Raw genomic sequence first — 27,374 nt, forward strand, 5'->3', positions numbered from 1 at the left:
TGTGTTCTACAAGTTTCATTATGGACGTTCATGTCTATGATCCACCTAGAGCTGAATTTTATGTATTGTCCAAGAAAGGGATTGAGGTCACTCATACCCATATAAATCTTCAGTCGTTCCAGGGCCATTGGTCAAAAAACCTTTTCTTTCCCTGTTCAATGGACGTGGTAACATGGTGGGTCTATTTCTGGATTCTTTTTTTTTTTTTTTTTTTTCAGGTTACTTTGTTTTTGTTGTTTTGCTTTTCCCTGCAGGTCTCCCTCGATGCCACTATCACATTGTGTCGATCACCACAGCTTTAGAGCGAGTTTTGAAATCAGATAGGTAAGTCCTTCCAACACTGTTCTTTTTCAAGACTGGTTATCCTGTTTCACAATTCTGTAACAGCTTTAGAACCATTTTGTCACTTTCTTCAGGAAAGCCTTCTTAGATTTTGATGAGACTGATCAATTTGGGGGGAAAAAAAGTAATCATAAAAATACTGAGTCTCCCACCCACCCCATGAATATGGTGCATCCATGCATTTATTAGAATTTCATTTCTTTCAGCAATATTTTGTGATTTTAGTGTACACCTTTAAGTGTGCCTTTCATTCTTAAGTACTTGCAGTTTTGGGTATTACTATAAATGGCATTTAAAAAATTTCATTCTCTGGTTGTTCACTGCTACTCTATAGAAATACTGTATTTTTATTGTGTTTTAAATGCCGTATAGTTAACATATAGTGTTATATTAGTTTCAGGTGTACAATACAGTGATTCAACAGTTTCACACAATACCTGGTGCCCATCACAAGTGCATCCTTAATCCCCATCACCCACCCCCACCTCCCCTCTGATAACCGTCAGACGCTCTCTATAGTTAAGAGTGTTTTGGGGGGAACCTGGGTGGCTCAGTCAGTTAAGGGTTTGACTCTTGATTTTCACGCGGGTCATGATTTCAGCTTGGTGGTATCGAGCCCTGAGTCAGGCTCTGCACGGAGCACAGAGATTGCTTGAGATCCTCTCTCTCCCTGCTATCCCTCCCCTGCTCATGCTCTTGCTCTTTCTCTCTCTCAAAAAAAAATTCTGTGTTCTGGGTTGTCTTTCCCCTCCCCTCGCCATGTTAGTTTGTTTCTTAAATTCCACATATGGATGAAATCATATGGTATGTGTCTTTCACTGACTTATTTCAGTTAGAATATCCTCCAGGATCCATCCATGTTGCTGCAAATGTCAAGATTTCATTCCTTTTTATGGCTAGTATTCCATTGTGTGTGTGTATGTACGTATATACCACATATTATCTTCTTTATTCATCTACTAATGGACACTTGAGCTGTTCCCATATTTTGGCTACTGTAAATAACACTGCCATAAACATCAGGATGCATAGAAATACAATTTTTTATGTCTAAACTTAAAAAGATTATTTTTTAATTTACACCCAAGTTAGTTACCGTACAGGGCAACAATGATTTCAGGAGTAGATTCCTTAATGCCCCTTACCCATTTAGCCCATCCCCCCTCCCACAACCCCTCTAGCAACTCTCTGCTTGTTCTCTGGATTTAAGAGTCTCTTGTGTTTTGTCCCCCTCCCTATTTTATATTATTTTTGCTTCCCTTCCCTTATGTTCATCTGTTTTGTATCTTAAAGTCCTTATGAGTGAACTCCTAGATCTGTCCTTCTCTAATTTCACTTAGCATAATACCTTCTAGTTCCATCCACATAGATGCAAATGGCAAGTTTCATTCTTTTTGATTGCCGAGTAGTACCCCATTGTGTGTGTGTGTGTGTGTGTGTGTGTGTGTGTGTATACATATCACATCTTCTTTATCCATTCATCCGTCAATGGACATGTGGGCTCTTTCCATACTTTGGCTATTGTTGATGGTGCTGCTATAAACATGGGGGTGCATGTGTCCCTTTGAAACAGCACACTGCATCCTGTGGATAAATGCCTAGTAGTGCAATTACTGGGTCATAGAGTAGTTCTATTTTTAGTTTTTCGAGGAACCTCCAGACAGTTTTCCAGAGTGGCTGCACTAGCTTGCATTCCCACCAACAATGCAAAAGAGATCCTCTTTCTCCACATCCTTGCCAACATCGGTTGTTGCCTGAGTTGTTAATGTTGCCATTCTGACAGATGTGAGGTGGTATCTCATTGTGGTTTTGATGTGTATTTCCCTGATGATAAATGATGTTCAGCATTTTTTCATGTGTCAGTTGGTCACCTGGATGTCTTCTTTGGAGAAGTGTCTATTCATGTCTTTTGACTATTTCTTCACTGGATTATTTGTTTTTTGGGTGTTTGATAAGTTCTTTATAGATTTTGGCTACTAACCCTTTATCTGATATGTTGTTTTATCAGATATGTCTTCTCCCATTTCATTGGTTGCCTTTTAGTTTTGCTGGTTGTTTCCTTTGCTGTGCAGAAGCTTTTTACTTTGATGAGGTCCCAATAGTTCATTTTTACTTTGTTTTCCCTTGCCTCTGAAGATGTGTTGAATAAGAAATTGCTGTGGCCTAGGTCAAAGAGGTTTTTGCCTGCTTTCTCCTCAAGGATTTTGATGGCTTCCCATCTTACGTTTAGGTCTTTCATCCATTTTGAGTTTATTTTTGTGTATGGTGTAAGAAAGTGGTCCAGGTTCATTTTTCTGCACGTTGCCGTCCAGTTTTCCCAGCACCACTTTCTGAAGAGACTGTCTTTATTCCATTTGATATTAGTTCCTGCTTTATCAAAGATTAGTTGGTCATACATTTGTGGGTCCATTTCTGGGTTCTCTATTCTGTTCCATTGATCTGAGTGTCTGCTTTGGTGCCATGTATAAATTTTATTTTGTGTCTTTGTAACTTCACACACTAACAATTGTAGTTTTGTAGTTCCATGGGAGTTTTTACATTCACTATCCAGCAGTCTGAAAAAAAAACAAACTTTAGCTCTCCACTTCCAGAGTTTGGGCTTTTTATGCCTTATCACATTGGCTAGGACTTCTAATACAATGCTAATGTTCCTGATTTTAGGGGAAAAGCTCTCAAAGTGGACCACTGAGTATGAGGTTCCAGCTTTTTTATGTTTTAGCTCAGATTGAATAATTTTCTCAGATTGTCTTCCTAGTTATCTCATGAATGAGCACTGAATTCTATCAAATGCATTTCCTGCATATATGGATACATCATACTATATTATTTTTCTCCTTCATTCTGTTAATATGAATTACACTGTTTTTAAATGATAAAGCAACTGTGTATTCCTGAGCTAAAACATGTTTGGTTAGGATGCACTTTTAACTTAAAAAAAAAAAATGCTTATTTTGAGAGAGAGGGAGGGAGAGAACGAACAGGGGAAGGGGGGGAGAGAGAGAATGAATATCCCAAACTCCAAACTCAGCACAGAGCCCAATGTGGGGCCCATGACCCAAGCCAAAATCAAGAGTTGGATGCTAGACTGACTGAGCAACCCAGGTACTCCTGATGTACTACTCTTTGTATATGTTGCTGCATTTAATATGCTAGTATTTTGCTGAGAATTTCTTTTATGTGGGATACTGGCCTGGATTTTACTTTCTGGGAATTTTTTTTAATGTTTGTTTATTCTTGAGAGACAAAGTAAGACACAGCATGAGCAGAGGAGGGGCAGTGAGAGAGGGAGACACAGAATCTGAAGCAGGCTCCAGGCTCTGAGCTGTCAGCACAGAACCTGATGCAGGGCTCAAACCCATGGACTACAAGATCATGACCTGAGCTGAAGTTGGACACCTAACCAACAGAGTCACCCAGGCACCCCACTTTGAGAATTTTTGTCAGATACTGGCATTTAGGTTATGCTCCTTTCATAAAACATGTTTGACAGTGTTCCATTTTCCTCTTTTCTGAACAAGTTTTTCTAGGATTGGTATTTTTTTCTGTGAAATCATCTGAGCCTAGACATTCTTTTTTTTTCTCTCTCTCTCTCTCTCTCCTGTGAAGGTTCTGGATTGTAGATTCACTTTCTTTCTTGTATATACTAAATTACCTTCTTATAATTACCTTCTCCATCCCTGCAGTATTCTCTGTTTTGAAATTAATATTGCTAGATAATCATATAGCCACTTCAGCTCTCCTTTAAGGTTAGTATGGTACAACTTTTCTGTCCTTTTCCTTTTAATCTATTTGTGTTTAAAACGTGTTTGTCTCTCTGCCAAAAATAAATAAGCATTAAAAAATTTTTTAAAAAAAGGGAGCATCTGGGTGGCTCAGTTGGTTGAGCATCAGACTTTGGCTCAGGTCATGATCTCGCAGTCTGTGAGTTCGAGCCCTGCGGCAGGCTCTGTGCTGACAGCTCAGAGCCTGGAGCCTGCTTCAGATTCTGTGTCTCCCTCTCTGACCTTCCCCCACTCATGCTCTGTCTCTGTCAAAAATAAATAAACATTAAAAAAAATTTAAAACGTGTTTGTTGTAGGCTACATATAGTTAGGTTTTGTGCTTTAAAAATCCAATATCATGATCTCTGCATCTTACTTGGGGTGTTTAGACCATTTATATTTATTGAATTACTAACGTGGTCAAGTTTAAATCCATCTTTTTTTATTCATTCCATCTATATTTTTGCCCTTCTTTTCAGACTTGTTTTGTATTTAGTATTGCTTTATAGGTGCATTTTATCTCCCTTATTGGCTTATTAGTTTATTACCTGCTTAAAGAAAACAAAATTCATGGTCACTTTTGGGTTTATGGCACACATCTTTACCACAGCCTACCTTCAAGTGATATTATGCCACTTTATGTATGGTATGGAAACCCTGTGACCTTATACTTCCATTTCTCCCTTCCCAACCTCTGGACAGTTGTCATACTGATTTTCACATATGATAAACCTCACCACATATTACCGTTTCTGTATAAGCCATCGATAATCTTCTAAAGAGATTTAAGTAGTGGTAAAAGTCTTATATGTTTACCAATGTAGCTGCCATTTCCAACACTACTCATTTGTTGTACAGATCCAGATTTCAATCTGGTATCATTTCTTTTCTGAAAGGATTTTAATATGTCTTCCTGCGTGGGTATGCTGATGGTAAATCCTCAGCTTTTTTTCCTGTGGCTAAAAAAAGGAGTTAGCCTGTGTTCTTGAAAGATATACCCACTGAGTGTAAAATTCTAGGTTGATAGTTCTTTTCTTTCTGTAAAGATGTCCTCTACTGTCTTTTTCACATCATTTCTGATAAGGAATATGAAATGATCCCTATCATTGTTCCTTTGTATGTAACTTGCCTTTCCCCCCCATCTGGAGGCTTTTAAGATATTCCCTGTAACACTGGTTTTGAGCAATGTAAGCAGTTTCCTTCATGTTATATTGGAGGTAGCTGAGCTTTGAGATTTGTGGGTTTATAGTTCCATCAAAATTAAAATAGTTCTTCATATATTTTTTTCTGGGTACAGACTCCTTCTTCCTCTTTTGGGGACTCCAAGCTTCTTATATTAAGTCACCTAAAGTTACCCCACAGTTCACTGATGTTCTTACCATTAAATTTTTTTCTATGTTTTATTTTGCAAAGTTTCCATTGCTATGTCTTCAAGTTCACCAATACTTTCTTCTGCCATCGATTCCATCATTATATTTTTCATCCCAAATATTGTAGTTTTCCTTTCTAGAAGTTCAATTGGCTTTTTCCCCCTCTTTAACATTCCATGACTCTTCTTAACTTTTTGAATATCTGGAACATAGTTAAAATAACTCTTTTAGTGTCCTTGTCTGTAAATTTAACATCTGCATCAGTTTACTTCAGTTTTGATGGACTATTCTCTCTCCTCACTGTGGTATTTACCTGTTTTGTGTAATTTTTAATAGTATATCAGACATCTATTAAATTTGACCTTACTGGGTGCTGGGTATTTTTTTTAATCCCTATAAATCTTCTTGAGCTTTGTTCTAAGTCAAATTACTTGGAAAGAGCTTGATCTTCCTGGTTCTTGCTTTAAATATTTGTTAGGTGGGACCTGACCAGTGCCTCATAAATTATGAGATTCTCAGTGTAGTTGCTGGGAACAAGCAGTATTCACTACAGTCCTTTTGGCTGGTTCTTTCATGGTTTTGAGTACTTTTATAACAGGATTGATGCTGATTGGTGTTCAGAGGGATACTTGAGGATGCTCTACAAACACTTGAGGCAGGTCCTCTGTGAATCCCCAGGGCTCTCCGTGTCTCTCTCCTCTGCAGCACCCTGTCCTGTTACCTGTAGCCACCTTTGTCTCCTCAGACACAGCTCCATCTCTCCACTCAAAGAGCTCACCAGGCTCTGTCTTCCCTCAGCCCTTGTCTATTGTGCCCTGGAAGCTGTCTCAAAGCAGTGATCTGGAGAAATCACAGGGCTAACCTTGCTTCTCTCAAGGCTTTTCCTTCTTTGTTCCCTGGTATCTAGTGTCATGCTTCCTGTATTTGACCATTATTTGCTTGTTTCAGGAGAGAGGATAAATCTGGACCCTGCTATTCCATCTTGGCCAATAGAAGAAATCCCTATCCCTATTACATGTACTTTCCCCCCTCCCTCACTCCTCATCTCTCAGATATATTTAGGTATAATCTGCATGCAATAAAATTCATCCTTAAGTTTACAGGTTGATTGAGTTTAGCCAATATATAGTCATGTAACCACCATCACAGGACACAGAAAAGTTTCATCACCCCAAAAGTCCCTCCTGCCTCTTTGCAGTCAATTCCTTCCCCTGGCCCTCAACACCTGGCAGCACTGATCTGATTGTTGTGCCTACAGTTTTGCCTTATCCAGGATATCATGTAAACAAACTCAAACTCATATAGTATGCAGACCTCTGTGTCTGGCTTCCCTCACCCAGAAAATTGTTCATGAGGTCCATGCTGTTCCCTGCAGGAGTCTATTCCTCCCATTCAATAATGGAACAATGACAGTAATGATGATGATGATGATGATGATGATATATGTTGCTGCATAAACAGACTACAACCTGCCCCTTGTCCTCAGGTAATAGATATGTAGCTGTTTCCAGGTCTTGATGATTATGAACGAAGCTGCTATATACGTTGTGTATAAGCCCTGAAGAGGATGGGTACTGTCACTCCTCTTGGGTGAACACCCAGGAGAGAACTGCTGGGTCATATGGGAAGTCCATGTGCAACCATACAAGAAACTTACAAACTGTTCTCCAAAGTTGCTGCACTGTCCCACACCCCAACCGTGATGCACAAAGACTTCAAAAATTGCCCCAGTCCTTGCCAGCACGTGATATTATTCTCTCTTCTCCTAGTGATCAGTATTGGTAGCAGTTTGCCAAACTTATTTTTGTAAAGAATCAATTTTTAATTGTACTGAGTTTTCCATTTGTCTTTTCTATTTAATTCATTTCCACATTTTTATTTTCTGTTTTCAACTTTGGGTTTTAATTTTTTTCTCTTCCCTAGAGTTTTTAAGGTGGAAGCTTAAATAGATTTTAAACTCTCCTCCTCCCTAACACAAACATTTACTGCTGAACACTTCTTTAGGTGCAACCAACAAAATTTGTATGCTATATTTTCATTAACAATCCTTTTAAAGTGTTTCCTAATTTTTCGCATGACTTCTTCTCTATCTAATTCATGGCTTATTCATAAGTGTGCTAATTTCCAAATATTTCAGGATTTTCTGGCCATCTTCCTATTATTGATTACTAGTTCAATTACATCACAGAGAATATACTCAGTGATTGCAGTCTTTTAATATTCATTGAAAATTGTTTTCTAGTCTTTCTCGGAGAATTTTTCAGGTTTGAAAGAAATGTCAACTCCACAGATGCTGGTGTCTGAGTCTGCTTGGGCTGCCATAACAACATACCACAGACTGTGTGCCTTAACAGAAACTTATTTCCTCATGGTTCTGGAAGCTACAAGTCAGAGACCAAGGAACCGGCAAGGTTGTGTTCTGGTGAGTGTGCTCTTCCAGACTTGCTGACAGCTGCCTTCTTGCTGTGTGTTCACATGGCTTTTCCTTACTGTGTGTGCAGGGGGGTGTAAGCCCTGAGTTCCCCCCCTCTTGTGAGGACACCGACCCTATTAGATTAACTCCCCACCTCTAATGAGCTCCTTCAGCCTTTATTACCTTTTTGCGGGCCCTCTGTTTAAAGTCGTAATGGGGTTAAGGCTTTAACATGTGAATTTTGTGGGGATACAATCCAGTCCATAGAAGTTGAGTACAGTGTTCTTAAACTTCCGTTACATCAGGTTAGACCACAGTGTTGTTAAAATCGTCTACGTGCTGATTTTTAATGGGAGAGAGATGTAAAGTCTTCAATTATGACTCTGAATTTATCTCCCTTCCCTCTGAATTCTGTCAGTTTTGTTTCACGTATTTTGAAGCTCAGTTTTTGGGTGCACATGCATTTAGGATTTTCGTTTTACTGGTGAATTGACCCTTTAACTATCATGAAATGGACACCTGTTCACTTTTTGGTAACCTTTATGTCTAACACGTTGTTTTTTGTTATGTTTTAAATTCAAGTTAGTTAACATACAGAGTGGTATCTGGTTTCTGGAGTAGAACGCAGTGATCATCTCTTACATATGACACCCAGTGCTTATCCCAGCAAGTGCCCTTCTTAGCGCCCATCACCCATTTAGCCCATCCTTCCACCCACCTCCCCTCCAGCAACCCTGGGTTTATTCTCTGTAGTTAAGCGTCCCTTACGGTTTGCTTCCCTCTCTGTTATTATCTTGTTTTTCCTTCCCTCCCCCTCTTCCTGCACCACCCCCCCCCCCCCGCCCCCCGCACCATGTTCATCTGTTTTGTTTCGTCTTTTGCAGACTTTGTGTTTACTTTCAATCTGTCAATACCCTCAAAGTTAAGGTGTGCTTCTTGGAACTACATACAGCTCAATCTTTTTAGCCTGACAATCTCTGCCTTTTAACTGGCCTACTTAATTTACATTTAATGTAACTGTTGATATAACTGTTTCCTGGTCCCTTTTGTTTTTGTTCCTCCTTTCTTCCTCCCCCCCCCCCCCCCCCCCCCCCCCGCCGGCACAGAGTATTTTGGGTATAGCGTTTTATCTGCTCTATTGACCATTGTGTTTTAGTTGTTGAGGTAGACATTAAAATTTGCATAATTTACCACAACCCACCTTCACATAAGATTGCTTTATGACAATGAACAGCAGCGTATTTCTGTCTGCCTCCCTGCCTGCCCTGAGGTTTGTTGCCCCATGTGCTGCTTCTACTCAGGCTCAGAGGCCTCAACCGTCTTTTTGTGTGTTGGGTAGTTAATAGTCTTTAAAGAAATGTAAGGTATTTACATATCTATACAGTGATAGAAAAAAGATCACACATTTACCTGTGTTTACCTTTCCAAGCATTCTTCCCTTCCTCCTACGGGTCTGACCTGCCTCGTGTGATTGCTCTACCTGAGCAACTCAGCCAGACTTTGCTGAGATGATGTCTCTCAGCTTTGCGCTGTCTACAGAATCTGTGGTTTTCTTCCCAAAAGGCACTTTCGCTGGATAAACGGTTTTAGCACTTTAAAGACAGCACTCCACTGGATTCTGACTTGTATTGTTTCTGTCTTTTCTTGTCCTTTATGCACTCTGCCTTCACTTTTAGAGCTGCTTTAACACCATCTCTAATGTTGGCATTTGATGAGGATGCGACCAGGTGTGTTTTTACTTACTTGGACCTCACTGAGATGCTGAGTGTGTAGGTTGACACCTCCCATCAGTCCTCACCATTATCTATTCAAACTGCTCTTTGTCCCATTTCCCTCCCCTGCTGGGATCAGACTACATGGAGTCAGACAACCTGAGGTCACCCCAGAGATCTCAGAGACCGGTCCATTTTGTATCTTTCCTTTTCTCCTTGTCTTTCAACTTGGGAGAGTTTCTACTGATTGGACTTGAAGTTTACTCACTGGCCCTCTCCCCTGCTGCTGGAACCATATGGAATCCTCTGTTCCTATGTCTGCAGCTTACATTTCTAGCATTTCCATTTGCTTTTTTGCAGTTTCTGTCTTTTGGTGATCTCTTCACGCCAGGTGTATACCTTTTCAATTAGATCCTTTAACATACATTTCATAGTTATTTTAGAGCGCTGGTAAATTCCAGCATGTCTGCTCTACTGACCATTTCTTCTTATGGCCACATACTAGATTTCCTTTTCTTTCTGTAGGTCTTTTGGTTTTTTACTGCAAGGCAAGCATTGCATTTAAAAGACCAGTGGAGACTGAAGTAACAAACATGCTACTCCTGGAAAGGGCACACCCTTCTCTGACCTCGTCTGGGTGTCTCAGTGAGTATGCTGCAGGTGGTCTGGGCTCTCCCAACAGCTCCAGTGAGGTGCCATTCAATGCTGGCTTCATGACAGGGCAGGACCGAGAGTTGGAATCTGAGACTCTGGACACCAGCTTTTTGCCTGATGAGGTGGTTCTCCCTTCTGTCCAGCCTCTCCCCAGCTGTCTCCATTCTGCAGCCCAACATCCAGCCTTTGGAAGGCAAATGTGCCGTGTTTGGTGAAGGCCCAGGGGGCTGAGAGGCACGTGTTCCTGACACACCTCCGTCTTCAGAGGACAAGAGTACTGCACCCAGCAGTGTGGGGCTGCCCAAAGGAAGGTACTCGATTCCTGCTCTCTGCTCAGCCCTCAGTCCCTCTGCTTCCCACCCACTGAAGGCCCACAGCCTCTCAGAGGAAATGGTTTCCCTTCCAGGGCCCCTCCTGAGGTTTCAGAATCCTGTTGCTTTGCTTTTACTGGAGGCCTGAAGAACCTTAGATGATTCTCTCAGCTCTCCTGCCCTGCAGACCCCTCTGGACAGCGCTGGTGCAGGGATGCAGAGTGACGGAGCCGTGCTCCTTGGGATTTTCACCCTCCTCCCCACACTACACGCCACATCAGTGCTCTGGCTGGTCTCTCTGGCGAATTCCTCCTGCCGCTCCTGTGCCAGGATGAAAACTTGGGTCTCTTCTCTCCACAGAGGACTTCGGTTCATTGACGCTTCTGGAAGCTTCAGCTCTCTGATGGATCATAAAACCTTTTAACTTGTATATATTAACCAGATTGTTTTAATTGTTAGGGTTGGAATGTGACTTCTACAGCCAAGTAAAAAATGGAAGCCCAGAGTTCTTTTTAATAAATGTATCTTTTACTAACATCAAGCAGAGCCGGTTTCTGTGGTTGGTATTAAGCACTTGATTGAATCAGAAATTGCTATCAGGAGTGGCCGCAGTGAGAGACTGGCAGGGAAATGAGTGGGTCTGTTAGGACCAGAGGTAGTGAAAATCCAGCTCACTTGCCAGGCCAGACTGTGGCAGTCCGTGCCGCGTACTGACTAACCAGTTAATTAGCTAACTTTCACCAAGGTCAGCAAACCCACGTGCAGAAAAGAAGCCTGCCTGCTTTTGCAGAATTTCCCAGGAACACAGCCATGACCGTTGGCTCACATGCCACCTGCTTCTGCTTGGAGCTATGCTGGCAGAGCAGGGCTGTGCAGACTGGCCATACGGGCCACAGGCCCAGGCTGCCTGCTCTCAACCCTGCAAGACAAAGTGCTATGAAGGCTTCAGGACAGACGGCTGCCAGTCCCCCCAGCGTGAAAGCGTGCAGACTGGGAAGCAGGGCGGCTGTGTCTGTGAGCGCAGCTCAAGTGGAAGGACCAACGAGCTCCTAAGCCCATGTTCCTGGTTCAAGGCATAGGCTACAACCTAGAACTTCCTGTGACTGACAATGCACCAACTCAGGCCAAAGTGAACTGACAGTGAGGTGGTCACAGGTATTCACCCGCAGGTGGACAGCCCATCAGGGTGTCTGGGACCCTACGCTCTCCCTGTGGTTACCCCCAAAGCTCCAGAGTGTCCAGAGGGGAAGACACACGTGGAAAGCGGCAGGTCTGACACCAACTGCCTGTCACCGTGGTCACTCCATGCCTAGCACACGCCCAGAGCAGCCCTACAGAGGGACGTGTGAATGTGCCTCCCCTGTCCCTCCACCCATGATCTTACAGAGCCCGTCCGTCCGTGGTGGTGGACTTTACAACCTAGTGCATGGCTTCACTATCAGCAAGGGAAGGGCTACCACCTAGAAATAGCTCAAGTGCCGACGCTTCAGCTCATTTCTTCTTTGGACAGATGGTGGGTGTGTTACTATTGGTTCTAAAAGTGAAAGCCACATTAGAATTTTTTAGGGGGCAGGCGACATGTAAGAATGGGACAAAGAGTATGTGCTGATTTGGCCAGACAGAGGGATAGGCTGAAACAGCAATCAGTCACCCCTTTTGGTCACCAACCATCTGAACCCTTTTCCTGTATTTGGGGGACCCTCCCCCTACCTTTGGAGCTGTGAGGGATGCAAGGCCCCCGTTCTGTGTAGTAACTAAGAACGGCCCACACTGTCCTCCCCACCACCCCAGAAGCCAGCATGTGACCAGGTAACCGTGTCCACTCACGGCTCCAAAGTCTGAGCTCCCTGCAGATGTGCTGGAAGTGGGGCTGGCATCTAGGACCAGCCGCTCAGTGGTGCAGTTTACAACACCAGTGTCCTCCCAGGAACAGCGCTGGGGCACAAGCTATTCCTGGGTGCACGGTCCCAACCCAGGTCCTCGAGCTCCTGGGCTGCTTGTGAGCATGACCCATGGTGTCTTGGTAAATGCATTTTCATTTAAATTGCCAAAGAAGGTTCCTGCTGCGTGGAAATCAGAACACTGACTGGTGCACTGGTAACCAGTACAGTCCATGGTCTCCAGTGTTCATCTTCATGATCTGGGACAACACAGATCAGCAGGAAAGGGTGTGTGAGTTTCCACTGAATATGACTAATTCCAGGGAGCATACAACCCCCTACGGCCTCTCGTTTATTTTTATTTTGCTCCATCTAAAAGCACTGGAGGGGGAACAATGAATTGAGAGCTCAAATTAATGAAAGTATTATAGCTATTAATTTTAGTTTGAGAATTACTTAAGATTTATATTGGCCTCTGATCTTCCTGTTTTTTTTTTTTTTTTCCTTTCCAACAATCAGTGACTTCACTTTTCATTATCACAGTGGCTGTATTTCTCCTGCATTTGTGAGTTTTAAGATTTAAGGTTGGCTATAACTGTTACTATTGATTTAGTCCCATACAGCTATCTATAATGAGTTTTCCTCCCAGATAGTTAATTGTTATTTTTCTAAAATATAATAAAGATCAAAGTTTCTGCTTAAGGTGACTTTAAAGTCTTAGAAAAAAGATGACCTCATCTTCCCTCCCTTCTTTCTGCTGGGGAGGAGAATGCTCAGCTTTCTGTTGCAGTGAGCTAAATTTCTTACTCGAATACAACCGAAGACCTTTCAGCTTCTACTTCTGACAAGAGCAACTGTGACTGTAGGTGATGTCTTTTTCAAAAGAGGTTAATAAGCACGTGACACTTCCTAACAGCACTAAGCGAAATTTATGTCAAACTTCATTAAACTGAGAAGTCATAATTTGACCTAATGTCCGCTTCTGTCATAGATTTAACAAATCCAATCGTTTTAAAGCTGTTTTTATGGCTAAAGATTCTGGGAAATGTCATCTCTAAGTATAAAAAATGGCACATACTTCTGCGTTTCTTTCTTGTCTACAATATACCAGTATTTCGTGTAAAATCCAAGGCAGCCACACTTAATTTTATGGGTCCATTCTGCCACCACTGAGCTAGGACGTGGAGCTCAAGGGGGATGTGCCAAAACAAATAAAGTGGCAGGTCCTGCCTCAGAACAATAAGCGGGTAAATAAATCACTTGGCTTCTGAGACGGAAGTGCTGAGTCAACAGCATGGAAATTATACCTCAATTTTCTATTTTTATGACGGTCTCACGTTGAAATTTTTTATACTTGCCCATTTGTATATTTGACAATGATACATCTGTCAATCTTCCTGATTTTGTCTTAAATCATGCAGGGCTTCATGCAGCAGTGTAAGCAAGCGGCCAGCACTGCTCTGAGCTGCCCAGACGCCTTCCCTGTAGGCCCCCCACCCCCACAGCAACAGACTGGAACGCTTCCCTCAGCGGCCTCCTACCCACAAAAACACGGCTTTCACAGTGCGCGACTCAGGTCGCAAGAACCAGCGGGTCTGCCTTAAGACACTAGAGAGGAGGACACCATTAGAAACAGCTCAGGTTCTCCTGGTGTTCACTGTCCGAGCCTGCTTGGATCATGTGGTCCTTGAGCAGTGAAGGCCCTGTCTCTACCTCCCTGCTGGGTCGACGGGGGACGTTCACTTAACTCGTCTGAGCCTCAGTCTCCTCCATCTGAACAAAATGATGAACTCACCCCCAGTGAGGTGTGGGGAGATCCCACCAGATGCCACCTGAACCGCAGGGCCCAATACTCTGGTCAGAGAACGCTTGTGTCCTGAGGGTGAACGTCTTCTCTCCTAAGTTGCAGGCCCGGGACCTGCGACCTGAGCTAACTACACTGAGGGACGGGGAACCCTTGATTCTCGCTGGCAAGGGAGAGCTACAGCCAGGCCATGGCTTCCATCTGGTGGACACTCACGCCACGGGCTCACTGCGCAGGGGACTCATCGTTGCCACAGAACTACTTCACACCGGAGGCTGGACTCTTAACGAAAAACCGCGCCTGGTTTCTCCAAAGTGATTGGTATCTGCAGCTAAAGGGATCGAATTCTGGCCTTTCGACAAGGTTGAGTCAGCTCCGAGCATCAGCTGTGCGACCACACGAGATCCTGCCTGGGCTGAGTCCCTCACTGACTGCGGGACCAGAAGCTGTTTACAGACAAAGGGATAAGCCGTGGCAGAAAGCGTCAGGTGTGAGGGGTGAAGTGCCACGGGAGGTCAGAGCAAGGAAAATACTTCCAGCCCGAGGACTCAGAGGGCCACGGAGAGAGGTTTTTGTCACATGAAGATGGCAGAAGTGCAGTCAGGCCAAGAACAGCACGAGTGGCGGTGTCCTTGAGTAAAAGCATCAGACTCTATGGTGGAGAATGGCCTTTAGTGTAAAAGCGCAGAGTTGGGAGGGATGCTTGGGGCTAGATGACAAGAGTCAGAGCGCCATCCATGAAAACCATTCTTGCAAAGTAAAAACGATCCCCTACCCCGTATCTCCATGTAACATTAAGATCCCACTTTAGTGTGCAGTCATAAAAACCTGCCCACCGTGCGACTCGCCCTTCCCCCGAAGAGCAGGGACCCCTTCTGAGAGTGGCAGGTGTCCCCACAGAACATGGCCTGTGACTGCACGGCCAAGGCCCCACCCTGTCTGGCAGTGTCCCTCCCCACCCACTAGGCACCTGGCAGAGGGGAGGCTCCTTCCTGCTCCCGCCGGGGCTGGTCTAGAGGACGATGCGCCAACCGGCAGGCCCACAGTGAGGACGGCCATCAGTCCTCCTGAGAAGGCGTGCCAGACAGTAACGCATCAGCGGAAGACAAGCGTCCCCGCTCAGCGACTGCACGTGTGCTGCTGGTTCTGCCAGTTCTGCTCCAAGGGGAAAACTAAAACGCCCAACGCCTTTACACACTCAAGTCCAGTATTTGGAACTGAGGGAGGATTACAGCTTTTTGTGCTTTTGATAGTTTTACACCAAGGCATTAATGGTATTACTTCTGGGTAAATGGAATTATGGACTTAATCATTTATTTACTGGCTAATCTGTATTTTCTGTTTTTCTGAAATACTCCTTTATAAAAATATTCAATCTGTAAGAAATTCAGAAACGTTCAGGGTATTTCCCTTATGTGTGTAAACATTCATAAACTTCAGTGTTGTGTGTCTGACAAATCTCATTAGGCACTTGTGGGTCAAGCCCTACAGAAACGCCGTAGGAGCGGGAGCCACGGGTGTCCCCTCGGACCGTGGGCTCTGCTCGCAGCCGTCCCCCACGCCTGCTGTAACCTGTGCTACGACTCATGGAAAACTAATGTTTCCACTGACCGGCCCTGCCTCAGGCTTCTGCCTCTCTGGCTTCCTGGGGCACTCTGCTGAGATACCACCTGCTGGGGGGGGGGCCTTCTTGGACCCCCGTGTCCAAGTCGCTTCACTCACTGAAAAAGCCTCTGCATGTTCACTCTGTACCTCACTGATTATAAGGAAATGCCCAATGAGGGCAGTCTGACTCAGGTGACTCAAGGCTCCTTGCCGTCTGGGGGCCCTCCCTTGAGCTGCAGGGACACTGCTGTGTGTGAAGGTGGGGTGCTGCCTCCTCAAAGCCAGAAAACCCCTCCATCCTGAAGCATACGTGGCCCCACGTGTTTTGGCAAGGGACCATGAGCCTGCATTGCTTTTTAGGATACGCTTGATCTCTGCCGACTTTCACTGATACTAACCATTCAGAAAAAGGAAAAGTGGCTGAAAATGAGTTGAGAATAAAGCAAACAAACAAGTGGAAAAAAACGTAAAATGTACGAGAATATTTCAAGATGCTGCCAAGATTCCAAACTAGCACCATGCCCACGATGGCAATGCCCCTCTGGATGTAGTAGAAAATTAGAAAAGAAAAAAAAGAAAGAAAGAAAGAAAGAAAAATCCATCTGCAGCTAATGTTTCTGAAGCAATCACATCAGACCAGTCACATGGTAAGAGGCCCTCCTTGGCCAATATCCGAGGCAGAGCAGCACCCAGAGCGCCGGTGAGGACGCGGCCGCCCCGGAGCTTTCTGAGGTCACCCGTGGGGGTGACTGTGAGCAACCACCTCTGGGGTCAGAAATGCAGGACAGTGGGTGGGCAAGTCAGGAGGAGACCTGTGTCAACATGCCCCCTTCCAGCACCTGCTGTGACTGGCGTTTCTATCTCTCAATATGTTCGAGGAACAAAGTCTACAGCTGTGCCCTGTGATGGAATTCCTATGTGGCTTCCCTGTCCTCGTGTTCAGGCAGCCCTGACCTGGTACAGAATCTCCATGGACGGGTATGCCCGTGTTCAGGGTTCAAAGAAAGAAAGGAATAGTGAGGATGGTCACAGGTGGGCTTTTAGCCACAGTTGCCACAAGAGTATCTTACGAGGACTGCCTCACACCTATGCCACAGAGGTGCAGCCAATCACGACTGATCACTTCCAGACTGCCATCCCAGCAGCCAATTCCCAAGTCTGCTAAAGTACCTGGCATTCTTCCTACAGAAATTACTGCCTGTACAGGATTTCTTGCCACAATGAAACCTGTGTCTAGTATGGCATCTTTACAAAGCTTGACTTCAGGAGTCTGGGCCAACGGCTACTCACGTTAACAAAAGTTAAACTGTTTTGTACAGAATAAGTTCTACGAATGCTAGTTATGAGTCATGGCTACTGACAAATGCAGAGTGAAAAAAAAGAAAAAGAAAAAAACCACAAACAAGTGTGTACCAATCACATGCATTTGATTAAAGCGTGTCTTGTACGCGTAGCTCAGCGTCGGCCAAGGAGACTACCCCCACTACTCTGTGTGCCTGACATTTACAAGTCACTCTGACTGGGGCACTTAGGGATCCATGAACCCACCTGCAAGCAAATGGCCAGGTTCACTCTGCAGCCGAAGGAGGTGCTCACGGCCCGCGGGTGGAGACCCAGGTCTTTAAAGAGCTTTGAGAAAGACTGGGTGAGCGCTATCCGAGGCCGCTCCTCTGCCACGACCACACAGGTCCGCACGCGGGACAAGTCCAGGCCCCGTGCCTAGAAGCAAGGACAGCGGTGAGACGTCAGCCTTTCAGGGCTCAAGGGTGTGACCTTCTCAACCAGATGGGTGGAAGTCACACACACTCCACACAGATACTCATTCCCAGGGGCTGGTGTCCACGCTGCTAATTAAACTGTCCTAGGACATGCGCGTGGAAAAAGAAATCATTCAGGTACCAGATTATCAAAGACGCCACTAGAAACAGATCTTAAAAACCAGCAAGATGCAGCAGCAAGGAGCACGAGGAGGCCAAGCAAGGTCCTGGACAAAGTAATTAAGGGACAGGGTGTGCGGAAGCAAGGAAGCACCTGGATACACGCCCGTGAGACACGGATACACAGCAGCACACGCTGCCCACGAGTGAGAAACCCTATGTTTAACGTAACAGTGGAAAAGACACATTCCTTCTGGGTCCCATGAGACTTAAAAGCTTACGCCAAATTCTCACGATTAAGAATGTCTGAGCACACCTCAGTTCTGCGCCAAATGCAGTGAACTGCCTCGGAGGAGGGCCTCCCATGAGGGGAGCACGAGACTCTGTGCGGAGGGCGCTTCCCGGCGGGGCTGGGGGCCCGCGGGGTGGAAGGAGCCGCGTTTATGTGGGAGGCGAGTGGCGAACGATGGTCCCCAGCAGAACATGAGCAGTGGGAGGACGTGCGGCACAGGCAGAGCCACGCAGCCCTCCCGGACCCCCCCGCCCCGCACAGTGGCCTGAGCACAGGGCACGGACACAGGCTCCTGAACAGGCAGGAGACACCAGCTCAGGTCACTCTGGCACCGGGAGCTCGTGCACAGATAGGACCTCACAGACAAAAATCACACGGAAAACATTAAAACTGGGTGATACCAACGATCATTTACACAGTTGCGTGTTTGGGGCGGCAGCGCAGCCCACATCTCGAGATGGCGGACCTGGATGGAGCCAGACATTCCAAACAGGGCTCCAAAATTTATTAAGTGTAAGAACTTGCTAACGGTGCCTAATTTCTCTGTCACGTAAGTGTCTTCATCTTTAAAATGGAGACAGTAGTTTCCATTTCACACACCCATTGTAAAGGTTAGATGAATCAACACGTAAAGTGCTTAGAAAGCACTCAATTGTGTCATCATTCGTGAAAGGTACTCCATGATTTTATAAAACAATACGGGTGGATGTAAGTGATAAGTAGGTCTTACAAATTTCTTTTCCTATATATATTTATAATTTTAAGAAACTACACCTTTATTTACATAACTTAATGTGAATGTTATCTCGTATTTCTTTTCTTGTTTAAGCTTAATGCATTAGTTCTAAACAGGAAAACAAAATTCAGGATATAAACGTATTGCGTAAGTATTTATGTATACTTATTTATATATACAGACAATTTATGTACACCCATGTACTCATACATACACGATATAACCTATATATACAAAAAAAAGACATAAGCAATGGATAGTATCAGAATATAAATCAACACAGGTGTATGACTATTCTCTCCTCCCTCCTTACTTGGATAATGACTACTTCATTTACCATGAAAATATGTCTATCCAAATGTTATTGGTTTAAGTGGAAGGAAATGCTAATATTTTGATTAGGATGCACACCTATAAATCAGGGTGATCGAGGAAAACAAAAAGGAACAGCTAAATTCAAATTATCACTTGAACACCAGCATCACAGTAAAATTAACTCCACTGAACGAGGGAATTCACCAACAGAAGAAAAGGCAATTTAGGGCCTTTCAGGCAGACCTAATGGAATCACAGACATCAGTGCCACACACCCTGACCTGTAACTCTTGGTGGCAGTGGGAAATCATCTTCTAAACTAAGGTTTTCACATGAAATCAGTCTTGGAAGCTTCCGGTGACAGCGGATTATACCTCGGTTTTTGTGGACAATCATTTTAGCACCAGCAAACCCTCCCCATGCCCTCTGACAGCGAGCTTCCCTAGGATGCTGGCAGGTGTTCCCCTGGAAGCCGGGTGACAGGCTGCTTACCTTGAGTGATTCTGTCTGTGAGCCCAGCCCCTTGGTACAAAGTTCCATCACTGAATAGGAGCAGAACGTGTCCCGGACTTTGTACTGACTCACGGCAAGAAGCCACAAGGCAGGGTTGGTTTCCAGCTCAGAAGGCGGGATGAGAATGGACTGGTGCCCAGAGTACACGCTGCAGAGACAGACAGAGGGGCCGGGTGAGCAGGGGGCCGCAGACATGCACTCGGCCCTCCAGGTTTGCAAACACAAAATGAAAGCGAGCTCACGGAGACACAAAAGAACTATAGGAATCATGGTTCAGTGGCTGCCTTTTTGAGCACTCGTCTGAAAATGTAAAAGCGGAGAGGCTGTTACATTTCTCCCAAAGCCGCTACGTTAGCAAAATGTAGGAAACGTGGGGATGAATTTATAAAACCGTATGCTTTCTTTAGCGGAGCGTCTAATCAAGTCCTTTGTCCATTCTTCTTAGGTCATCTCTAGGCCCAACGTGGAGCTTGAACTCATGACCCTGAGATCAAGAGTCACACACTCCACTGATGGCGCCTCCAGGCCCCTTGTCCATTTATTTTTCAACTGGCTTTTATTGCATTACTGATTGAGGAATTTTAAACCCCAGTATGTTGAAACCAAAATTCAAGACGTATGAGAGTCATCCGACGGTGAGTAATTCACATGCACACACACGCTGTCGTAAAGCTGCGCGGCTTTCTCTTTTACTTCATTACTTAGCAGTAACCTGTAAGCTGGGAATGTTCCTTAATCTGATCGCCTAGGAAGGAACAGCACAGTGAGTAAAAGAGAGCACCGCCATACTTCGTTTCAACAACCATACGCCATTCACTATGTGCACACACGCTGTATCGGCTGCACTCGGGCATCTCCGAGCTCACTCAACTGCCACTGTTACTTTGGTGAGTAACAAAGTCCCACGTAAACCAATCTTTCCTTTCAAAGGAGAGTACTTCCTCCAGGGAGGAACAAATACTGACTCGAGAGAGTGGGGGGAAGCGTGTGGAGGAAACCCCACACCAGGAGCCGTGGCCCCACCACGTGCCTGGGCATGCCAGCGGAGAAGTGAAAATCATAAGCAAGAACTTAACAAGTAACTGATATAACCTTTGGATGCATTAGAATCAATACCACTTAAAAGACCCTTTTTTGCTTCAGAAAGCGCCTTAGTCCATCACTAGGTACCCCTCCGACGGTCCTTCAGGAAGGACCTGCTGTGATGCAGTGTGACGACTAAGGGGCTGCCCGGCAGCTGCCAGGGCTCAGGATAGCATGACCCCCCCACCTTGACCTGTGACCTCTCTACCCTTCACAGGTGTGGCCCCCACACCTTTCTGCTAATGCCAACCCCTGACAGCTTTCAGAGGTCATACACTGCCAATAGATGGGTTCTCAAGGCAGATCCCACAAATCTTACATCCAAGACATGTGTTTAGAAACTGCTCATTAAGGGAAGACAGGATATGTAACTACATCTGAACACAGTGACATCTGTGAGGAGAAGCAAACACACACGCCAAAGTACCAGCACAGGTGGCACACACGAGTGGGACGAGGGGTGTTTTTCTGGCCCTTTATTATTTTCTAGAATACTCTCATTCATTTCTATAGAATGTAACACACACGCACACACGCATGATCTCTAACCCGGAAACATCCAATCATACATTTCTTATCAAGATGACAAACCACGGGAAGCTGGGAGTACTTCAGTACTTCTAATGGAGAACTATTTATCACAACATGAGTCGACAACCAGCGTGTGTGGGAAGACAACCTAAGTGTTATTTGAGGAAGGAGGCGTGATAGCCAAGTGGGAGCAATTTTTTTTTTTTGAGAGAGACAGAGACAGAGAGCACACGGGGGAGGCGCAGAGAGAGTCCCAAGCAGGCTCCATGCTCAGCACAGAGCTGGACTCTGGGCTCAATCCCACGACCTTGGAATTGTGACCTGAGCCAAAACCAAGAGCTGGATGCTCAACCGACTGAGCTACCCAAGTGCCCCAAGTGAGAGCAGATTTTTAAGAGATAAGTTTATTAATGAGAACGTTTGGATCTTTCTCAATCCTTCCGAGTCAGTATGAGAATAGACACTCTGTATCTAAAGGGTTAACCAAAAGTGGGACTAGAATCAGAACCAGTTCCCATCTGATTTTAGATGAAATTTCAAGAGCTCTGAGGACCCACTACTGTTCTTAGTAACCAGGAGAAAAGAATAGCGCACCCACAACTTTGACGTTTCCTTTGAAATCCTGCTGATGGGGAAGTTTCGCTGGGCACGCGGCGACACAGAGCGAGTGGCACACCCCAGTGGGTCCCCAGTCAAGGTGCAGTAAGTTACTTCTATAGTCAATGTCACAAAGTCACTGAGGACCCACTCTGATGATTATAGTGCTCCGAATTCCTGTAAGATTTGTCCTTGGGAAGCTAACTTAGGTCATTAAACATACTACTCGGGAGATCAAATAACATCCCCACAAACCTACCCGCGTTACGAAGCCCAGGCACCCCGTCCCTGCAGCTGCTTACAAGTTGTCCACTACAACTGCAGGTAGCAACCCATCACACATTTCTGTACAAACGTGGCCTCGAGTTTGCAGTCTGTGAAAACAAACTTTTCCAGCAGTTCTACACAGAACTGAGATTCTTTAAAATGAAAGTTTCCCGGGGCGCCTGGGTGGCGCAGTCGGTTAAGCGTCCGACTTCAGCCAGGTCACGATCTCGCGGTCCGTGAGTTCGAGCCCCGCGTCGGGCTCTGGGCTGATGGCTCGGAGCCTGGAGCCTGTTTCCGATTCTGTGTCTCCCTCTCTCTCTGCCCCTCCCCCGTTCATGCTCTGTCTCTCTCTGTCCCAAAAATAAATAAATTAAAAAAAAAAAAAAAAAAAAAAAAAAAAAGTTTCCCTCTGGTATAGGAAGTTGGCACGTCTTGTGCTCTCACTTTTGGGGCCTACGGCGCGATTTTCAAAGTAACCTTCCAAGAATTACACACTTGGGGTCTGACACCAACCAAACGTCCCCCCTTGCTGTACTAATATGTCTAAGGGCCCAATGATACCACCGACCACTCTTAGACATGTTTTCCCAGCGGCCATGAGGCACAGCGCTCTCCTCTCTGCTGCCAAGACCCTTTCCTAGAGGCGGGAAGCCCCTGAAAATGGGGACACGTAGCAGGAGGGCACTGCCAAGTGGCCTGACTTGATGGAAAGTGATGTTTCGTTCGGCAACTCTGGGCACAGTCTTACTTTCTGTCCCTTGTATCACAGAGCTCCAGAATCAACTCACACACACCTGCTGTTCTCTGAATTACAGCCCTTCTTGGGAGATAATGTGTTAATTCCAGTCAAAAGCCTCCAGGCAGCATGAAACAGGAAGAAATAAAAATAATGGAAAAGGTACCTCCATGAAATTAACATTAGAAGAACCTCAGGGGCAAAACCGGGATCAAATATGGGACCATACACCAGCCAAGAGCCTAAGATCTAATGAGCCTGCACATTACGAACCTCATAAATGATAATTATCCACTAGGAAGCAAGCATCTCACTTCTTGGAGAAGTGATGGGGCACGGTTTTCTGTTAACAGCAAATGTTATTCAACCTGTTCATGAATCAGGCTTAATAATACAACTTAACTAATTTCCCTGCATGATTTTTATTGCAGCTCAGATTTACACGGTGGCTGTTTCTCACCAAGGACTTTTACGTTTTCAGTGCCAGGTTCCAAACACGGTCAGTGACGTTTGAGCCACACCTCTTAGGGAATCACAATGCAGGTAAAACTTTATGATGATATTCCTTTTAATGATGGCAATTTATCATTTCCATACTGTTCCCAGGGTTTTATTTTACAAATACTATCGTAGGGAGACTCAAATGCAGAAAATTAAATACAAAGCACCCATGAGTACTTTTCTCAAGAATACACATCAGGACAAGTGATCTGCTTCATCTGAACCATTCACACGTGAGAGAGCTGGGTCCCTGTGCGGAATTCAAAGCTAGAGAATGCCAAGCACACTTATGAAAATTAAGTACAGCTCACCGTTCTCCTCATTCCCACAAGTAGGATGGAAGTCAACATTAAGAAAATAATGACATCTTGATAACAGAGGACAGACAGGAAGCCCGACTCATGAATTTTTTATATGCCCTTTCCTTGCTCAGTCCAGCAGATGCTGATGAACGGTTTCATCTACTAGCCAGCACTGACGTCTTGGCAGTAGCCAAATACTTCCGAAACGGACCTACGTGATAGCAGGTTGCTTATACTGAAGATGTTTAACCTCTGAGAATTTCTGGAACCTGAAAAATTCTAGTTTAGATCTGAACTTCCAAGAGAACAAGATGGTTAAAAAGACACATGGGGGTAAAAAAAAAAAAAAAAAGTTTAAAAAAAGGAGGGGGGGCTCAGTTAGCTATCACAACTCGGGCACTTGGAGCATGGCAGACGCGGGGCGTGACGACACACAGCGCCCTGCGGGCTACTGTCTCGTGCTCTTCAGTTATCCTGATGACGGGCGGTCTTCTTCTTTACACAGTTTCACTTAGGTATAAAGCACGTACCATAAATCCACTCACTTGAAGCACGGAATTGAAAGGATTTTACTAAACTTGCAGCGTTGTAGAATTATCACCACAACGCAGTTCGAGAACACTTCCATCACACACACGTATGGCTTGGGTCCACCTGGCTCGATCGTCCTTTGACCCCAGCCCCAGTTGACCACTGTCCCACTTTCTGCCTCCATAGACTTGTCTTCTCCACACATTTCGTGTAAATGGCGTCCTATGTGTGATACGTGGTATTTGGAGCCTGGCTTCTCAGTGTGACGTTTTGACGTTTATTCACACTGTAGCTGTATTCCATCACGGGATACGACCAACACTGTCCATCCAGCAGCTAGGACGTGTGCACTGCTTCTTTTCCTCTTTTTTATGAAGGCCGCTACGGACATCAAGTCTCTGTGTGTTTTTCCTTCTCTTTGGTAGACGCCTAGGAGTGGAATTGCTGGGTCATGTAGCGAATTTATGCTTAATTTTTAAGAGCATGCCAAACTTAAAAATTTCACCATTTTACATTCCCATCAACAACATATGAGAATTCCAGTTTCTGAACACCCTTGGTTATTGTTGCTCTGTAGTGCAGTTCTGAAACTGGAAAACAGAAGCTTTCCAACCATGTTATTTTCTGGGGTTTGTGGCTGTATCTGCTCCAGTGGGTATGAAGTGTCAGCTCACTGGTTTTAATTTGTATTTTCCTAATGAATGTGAAACATCTTTTCATGCGCTTATCGTCATTTGTGTATTTGTGGTGAAATATCTATTCAAACCTGTTGCCCGTTTTTAAATTCATGTTGCATGTTTTCTTCTGGAGTTTTAAGAGTTCGTTTTGTATCTGTTTGGAAGGACTGCATCAGGTTATGATTTGCAAATACTTTCTCCCAGTGTGTGGTTTGTCTTTCCAACTTTCTATCAAGTGCCATTTGATGTGCCCAAGTTTTTAATTTTACCGAAGCCACATTTACCAATATTTCTTTTATGTATTGCCCCATATCTAAGAACTCTAACTTGAGATTATAAAGATTTACTGATTTGTCTTCTTCCAAAAGTTTTAGTTTTTACATTAAAGTCTGCAACCTATTTTGAATTTATTTATATGATGCAAAATAAAGTTTAAATTAATCTTTTTACAGGTGAATGCCCAATATTCCCAAACATCGTTTGTTGAAAATGCTACCCTTTTATCACTGAACTGTCTTTGCTGAAAAATGAAGTGACCATATGCAACAGGGCTATTTCTGGACTCTCTATTGTGTTTCGTTGACTATTTTTCCTGTATCTACCTTCCTACCTACCTTTCTGCCAGTATAACACTGTCCTGGCTACTATAGTAAGGGTTGAACACGGAAAGTCTGAGTTTTCCAACTTTGTTATCCTATTCCAAAATTGTTTTAGATATTGTGGGTTCTTCCTTTATATTTTAGGACAATGTCAATTTCTGCAAAACAAAAAATATGCTGAGATTTTTGACAGGAATTTCATCAAATCTCTAAACTTATTTGCAAAGAATTTCCATTTTAACAATATTAAAACTTTTAATCCATGAATATCAACTATCTGAATGCTTTTAAAGACACATTTGATCTTAAAAATATTTTGAAACAAGGGCGCCCGGGTGGCTCAGTCAGTTAAGCATCTTACTCTTGGTTTCAGCTTGGGTCATGATCTCATGGTTCGTGAGTTTAAGCCCTGCATCGGGCTCTACGCTGACAGTATAGAGCCTGCTTGGGATCTCTCTCTCTCTCTCTCTCTCTCTCTCTCTGCTCCTCCCCTGCTTGCATGCACTCTCTCTTTCAAAATAAATAAACAAATGAATATTTTGAAACAACTCTGTTATATCTCAAGTCTCAGATACACAATCCTCTAATTGTTTCATTCAACTTCTTAAAAATGTTGAAACAATCCAAAGTTACAGAAAAGTTTTGAATAGAAATACTTTTTCCCCTCTCGAATCATCTGAGGGTGAGTCACTGACCTGATGCCCCATCAACCCCAAATACTTCAGCAGGTATTTCCAATAAACAAGTTTATTTTCCTCCACAAAGCCGATTCAGGCATCAAAATCAGGGAACAGATACGTTTCTTCCACCCAAGTCTGGGACCCTCAGTCAAGTTTTGCCAGTTGTCCTGATGGTGTCTTTTACAGCAAAAGGAGCCCGTTGGGAGACAAGGCCACAGATGCCATCGGCCTGCCTGGGGGGGAGTGGGGTCCTCAGGCCTCTGTGACACCGGTGTCCACATGCTGCTTTCCGTCCCTCCTTAGTCTGTGTCTGATGCTCCCTGGCTTGAAGTCAGTGAAGTATCTTTGCCAGGAAGACCCCGGATGGCATGCTGTCTTCCCCGCTGCAACCCTCTGGGTGACACACCCCTGCCCCAAGTCTCTACCATGAAGGTTCTCTCCTTCCCTTCGTAATTAACTACTATTTTCTAGACGTCTGCCGTAGCAATGGAGCTTTTAATCTGTTCATCTGTTTGTCTGAATAGTGAAATAATTTCCCGTTTTATTCAAAGCGTTATCACCTATCATAATCTTTACCTTGATGCTGAAATTCCCCCAATTTGGCCAATGGGAGCCCCTCTGAAGGACATGTCACCGCCCCACTGTGAGCACTCTCTTGCACAAAATGACATCCAGGTTCATCTTGTTCATTTCCTGAAGGAACGCGAGCCCATCTGAGAGGAAACCGTATGTGCGGGATTTATGGGTGTTGGGCATCCTCATCACCACTGGGGGTGGGGTGGGGGGGATGCTCCCAGGTCTGGTCTTTAAGCAACTCTGATGGGATCTGTTTCTATAGAGGACCTCAGAAGGAAGAAGTCTGTAGCTATGGTATACTGATTTCTAGTGTTGCAGGGGCAATCGACAGAACGTTGTGATTCTGTGACTGCCGAGTGAATTTGCAGGAGATGTGTTCATTAGGTAAAGGTTCCTTATAACTCCTTTTAAGAGCCCCCACCATGCCCTCGCCGCTACTAGTGAGCATCCCGTGTTGGTGCATGGGCGTTGGCGAAGCGCTCCATTGCTGGCTTCAGCTTTACCGGCACCTTGCCAAGTGACACACAGACAGACACACGGACGGTCTCCTATAAAGTAGGTAGGTCAGGGCGGCTTCCTTCCTAGTTGGCCACGCATGTCTACGGTCGCTGGCACTACTGCTGGAATACCACATCCTAAACTATCTCCCGAGAGGAAAAGTCACCCACAAGGCTACTGCATTTCACAGGGAGGCAGAAATCATTAAGTA

At 44.7% G+C, this 27,374-nt stretch overlaps 1 protein-coding gene across 6 annotated transcripts in view; it reads right to left on the reverse strand.

Annotated features, from left to right (window-relative positions):
* Positions 1–27,374, reverse strand: part of DIP2C (DIP2 acetate--CoA ligase C (putative)) — a 413,428-nt gene that overhangs the window by 33,860 nt on the left and 352,194 nt on the right. For all 6 annotated transcript variants that reach the window (XM_078450509.2, XM_078450506.2, XM_078450507.2 and 3 more), the window contains 2 exons: positions 19,565–19,733; positions 17,401–17,571 (listed from right to left, as the gene is read on the reverse strand). In XM_078450509.2, coding sequence (XP_078306635.1) covers positions 17,401–17,571; positions 19,565–19,733 — 340 coding nt within the window. The remainder of the gene's footprint in view (positions 1–17,400; positions 17,572–19,564; positions 19,734–27,374) is intronic.

The sequence above is a fragment of the Panthera onca genome, chromosome B4, assembly GCF_046562875.1.
Source record: "Panthera onca isolate mPanOnc1 chromosome B4, mPanOnc1 haplotype 2, whole genome shotgun sequence".
NCBI classification, from domain to species: Eukaryota; Metazoa; Chordata; class Mammalia; order Carnivora; family Felidae; genus Panthera; species Panthera onca.